A 4875-nucleotide genomic window follows, 5' to 3' on the forward strand; every position below is an offset into this window, starting at 1 on the left:
CTGTTTCCAAACATGTGGAAGGCCTTGTTTACCTGATTAGTTGGGATAGACCATGCTATGATTGTTATGATTTGAATTCGGAACTTTCTACAATCAGTATTATCTCAAGCCGTAAACATGTTTACAGCCATGTTACTCCCTTCGCATATAAAAGTCACTCCTAACAGATTTAATTTTACTCTTAAGACTCTATTAACGTTCTCACCAAATCTAATATAATTACCTGTTAGGCTAGAATCAATAAGCTATAGGGCCGGTGGTGCGTGGTGCTTCCATCACATCGAGATCAAGATTGGCGGTGGATTTTGTGGACGACAAGGGAGAACGGACATGGAGAGACGCGGTGCAATGCAAGACCGGACCGGCCGGAGGGTGCACACGAGAAGCATGCATGCATGTTTAGACCAAAGCCCAGGTGGTTGTGCGGGAGAAGGATAAAAGAATCGGCGAGTGATCAAAGTGAGGAGGTCGAATCTGTTTTCGACGAACACGTCGGGACAAACAGCAGGTCTTCCACCACATGCACGTCGTCTAGCTAGGTAGTCTACTAGTCGTTCTACTTGTTTACTACCATTTCGACTGTGTTAGTTGACCATGTTCATCTACACATATGCGTCTGTCTATCTGATCATCGTAGTATTGCTAGCTGTACATACTGACCCGAATTAAAACTGATTCTCCTCACCAGGTTAATTATGCATGCATGCAGATGTGCATATTTCAGCAAGTTCCCTACGCTTCCGAAATCAGCTACGCTCACTATCTATTGAGGGGCAGCAATGGAGAAGTAATTATTACTGGCACCGGATGCATGCATGGATCTTGGTATGATCTTTCAGGGTATCCCATATGCATGAGGCAGACATAATGATGCATATATACTTACTAAGCTCATGCATGCATTTGATATAATGCCCTGTCGGAGACAAGACAAAAGTAGTCCTACCCTAGCTGCTAATGAAGCTTGCAAAGTGACCCCTCTCGCAAATTAAACCGACCAAATTAAACAACCCATAACAAAACCCCGGCCGCAAACCAGCTTTACCGTACCCGGAGGAGCCGGTTTATGCACGGCGGCCCCTTCAACACACGCACACAGCTGCTGTGCATGATAAAAAAAGGATCGATCCGTCCATCATGCATGCACGTCAACCACTTTTGCCGCGAAAAGACGCACACCGTACCTAAAACGATTCTCGGCGAGGCCGATCGATCAGGATCGGAGGAGAAACCAATCATGCAAGGCCGAAGCTGTCGCAGGGTGAGCGACGCCATCCGGAACAGCCGGGGCTTGGCAAAGCAAAAGGAATGAGAGGTGAGGTGCTGCTAGCTGCCGCTTTCCGGATCTCATTCCGACTGCCGCGGCCGGCCGGGCCGTGTGGCTCTATCATTAGTATCAGCCGAATGCCGAGCTGAGCGACGCCCCCAAAAGCGTGACAAACTTTTCATGATCGTCCAAAACCTAGCGCGGACTTAGGGCCTGTTCGTTTCTGCAGGATTGCACCAAGAATTATTCTTGTTGATCAAAACTTATACAAATTAGAGAAGCAATTCGGACCAGAACAGTTCCGGTCTTCTATTCCTTATCAACCGAACGGGCACTTAGAGCTTGTTCGGTTATTTCCAATCCATATAGATTGGAGGGGATTGATACGGATTGAGAGAGATTTTAACTTACTAGGAATTGAAACAACCTCAATTCCTCTCAATCCATATGGATTGGGGTAGAATCGAACAAGCCCTTAAGACGCGCGCGTGTAGTGAGCTGACTGTAACCCAATTTTAGTCTAAGCTCTAGCTAGCGCGCAGCTGGACTGGAACGGATAGATATATAGGCGCTGCTAGTTGACAGAACACAAAAGGCCACGCAACATGCATGTTTTTACCCGCCCTGACCTCTCCTTTTGAATCCCATGCACGCACGATTCACCGCACTAATTTTGGCAAGCATGCACGCACAGACTGACATGTTTGACACCAAGTCAGAGACCACCCAACGCATGGGGAGAAATTAATCAAGACTGCCAACAATAATTAATTCGCGTGCAAATACAAACTCACCATGCGCATACAAGTGATAAATAAACTACTGCGAAACCGGCCGCGGCATGCGTACGTCGTCTTGGCAACCGGTGTACGTACGTAGTTAATTTGCAGCGAGCTGAGAGATCAGGCGCATGATCTCTGTCCTGTTGCCGCTTAACTTTGTTCAGAGAAGCTACTCGCCAAGGAGATAGACGCAAGCAGTAGAGACCAGAGCACAGCCCGCCGGCCGAGCGAACTCCGAAGCCAGATCGCCGGCCGGCGGCTGCCCGTGCGCCGTGAGAGAGCTTGGGACTATAGCCTGCTAGCTGGTCTGGTCTGGTCTGGTCCTCGCCGCCGCGGTCGATTCCCTTCGGCTAGGTCGCGACCCAAGCAAGGAGCCAGACAGAGATCTCCACGGGACGCCGCACCCCGAATCAGCACCCGCCACCGCGGCATCGTTAAGATCGTTAGAATACTCACGGTGGACTCGGCAAACAGGGCTCAGTCTGAGACATGCATGGTTGACTGCTACGCGACAGGACGGCACTAAGGGCATGTACAGTGGAGAGACACCAAAACGGTTCTCTAAGCACAGGAGACAACTAAGAGACTGTATTGTACAATGGAGTGAACGTAGTCTATTAATAAATACAGAATTAAATGTATTTGTATAGCATCAGATCGATAGAACAGACGACAAATTCGTACAGTAGGAAGTGAGGCGTCTGTTGCTACTTGGTTTATGAGCCAGAGGCGTCTCTTCGCGGAGAGACGGCTCTAAGATTTTTTTGCAAATAACCCCCTTAAACACCTTAAGAGCCTCCACATTAAACACCACTGTACATGCCCTAATGTTCGCATGCATATGCATGTGCATGGGCGACCACAACCATAGCCCCGCATCGGATGTCGGGCTCGGGCGCGCCTCGCGAGAGCGTTTTGCTATGCAGTGGCAGCTTTTGCGCTTGTCTCCCTCGTCCCTCCCCACATCTCCTCTTCTCGCCCAGTTCGACAAATAAAAGGGAAACAAAAGGAGAGCACTGAGACCTTCGAACGAACCCGCTACAGCCACTGCCACGACACCGCCCCCGGCCCTCTGCGCATCTATTGATTTCAGCATTCCTCCCCTGGCGGCCTGGCCAGAAGAAGATCCCGGAAGCAACGAACCAAATCATCAGACGAAGAAGCGCCGACCATGGACACGGAGGCGCCGAGCGGGCGGGTGGGCGTCAAGTGCGGGCGGTGGAACCCGACGCCGGAGCAGGTGAAGGTCCTGACGGAGCTCTTCCGCGCGGGGCTGCGGACGCCCAGCACGGACCAGATCCAGCGCATCTCCGCCCACCTCGGCGCCTTCGGCAAGGTGGAGAGCAAGAACGTCTTCTACTGGTTCCAGAACCACAAGGCCCGCGAGCGCCACCACCACAAGAAGAAGAAGCGCCGCCGACGCGGCGCGGCAATGGCATCGTCGTCCTCCCCCGACAGCGGCAGCGGCAGCGGGAGCAGCGAGGAAGACGGCCGTGTTGCCGCCGCCGCCGACGCCGACCTCGTGCTGCAACCATCGCCGGGAAGAAGCAAAAGCAAACGGGAGGCCAGAAGAAGCTACGGCGGCGGCCACCATCGCCGGCTCGTTACATGTAAGCAGCTAGCGCACACACATCGCTACGTCAGGGACGTTGTGGAGCAGCAGGAGGAGGACACGTGGGAGCGGCCGACGAGGGAGGCGGTGGAGACTCTGGAGCTCTTCCCCCTCAAGTCGTACGTCGACCTCGAGGCGGAGAAGGTCCGGCGGTACGTCGTCAGGGCCGGCGCCAGCGAGCAGTGCAGGGACTTCTCCTTCTTCGACGTGTCCGGCGGTCGGGATCCGCCGCTTCTTGAGCTTAGGCTCTGCAGCTTCGGTCCCTAGACTAGATCGGCGCATGCATATGCACGGTTGCACGCACGCACGCAAGAACTGTTGCATGTCCTTGGTTCTTGCAGCTGCACTGCACATACCGACATGAAAAGGTGTGTGAGGTGAAAATTGAAATACGGCATAAGCGTACGTACGCGCTACCAAACGTTGCATGGACAGGATCAGAGAAAGAGCATGCAGCTGAGATTTCCAACTGCCCTTTTCATCATGAGATGAGATGTACGTACTGCGCGCGTGCCCGGCCCCCTTCTTTCGTTCATTTAGGGCCTGATTGGTTGCCCGCATATAGGCCAACCAGGCTCACGGTATGCGGCCGTAGTGTGTTTGGTTGTATGTTGCATCCACGTAACCAGGCGCGTGCTACTTTGCCGTTTGTTTGGTTTGCCGCATATGCATCAGCGCCTGTGTCTCGCGATGCAAAAAAGGAGCTCGGGCCAGGCTCTGGAGATGCGACCAAAATCTGCGCATCTGTGGAGCCAGGCTCACGCGATGCACAGCCAGGCTGCCGCGGACCTGGCTCGCTCGGCCATGCTGCCTAGATACGGCAACCAATCAGGCCCTTAAGGACCCTTTGCTACCGAGTGTAGTCCAAAGGCTATTTAACTAGAAGTAGAATCACAAACACAGAAGACGCAAAGATATAGGAGGAACTGATATTTTCATTCATATATTCTGTTCACTGGTTACAACAAATGGTAGTGTCCTCCTCTATATATAGTGCACAGTTAGGGTTTAGGCTAGATGGGCCACATGGGCCTTCGGGGCCCAAACAGGTTTCTTAACACTCCCCCTTGGCCCTCTTGCCGTGAGATTAGGGATGGCAACGGGAAATTTCCCGTCGGGTTTTAGTTCCCCAAACCCATCCCCGCCACAAAAAAATTTTCCCGTGGGGATCCCCACGAACGCTTGCGGGGGACATTTCTTCCCTATCCCCGTTC

At 52.7% G+C, this 4875-nt stretch overlaps 1 protein-coding gene across 1 annotated transcript; it reads left to right on the forward strand.

Moving 5' to 3' along the window:
• Window positions 1-2874: 2874 nt before the first annotated feature.
• Window positions 2875-4319, forward strand: LOC732764 (WUSCHEL-related homeobox 9). Its single transcript, XM_008658821.3, has one exon. The coding sequence runs from the start codon at window positions 3221-3223 to the stop codon at window positions 3926-3928; it is 708 nt and encodes a 235-aa protein (XP_008657043.1). The 5' UTR covers window positions 2875-3220; the 3' UTR covers window positions 3929-4319.
• Window positions 4320-4875: the final 556 nt, after the last annotated feature.

Source organism: Zea mays, chromosome 8 (assembly GCF_902167145.1).
Source record: "Zea mays cultivar B73 chromosome 8, Zm-B73-REFERENCE-NAM-5.0, whole genome shotgun sequence".
Classification (NCBI taxonomy): Eukaryota; Viridiplantae; Streptophyta; class Magnoliopsida; order Poales; family Poaceae; genus Zea; species Zea mays.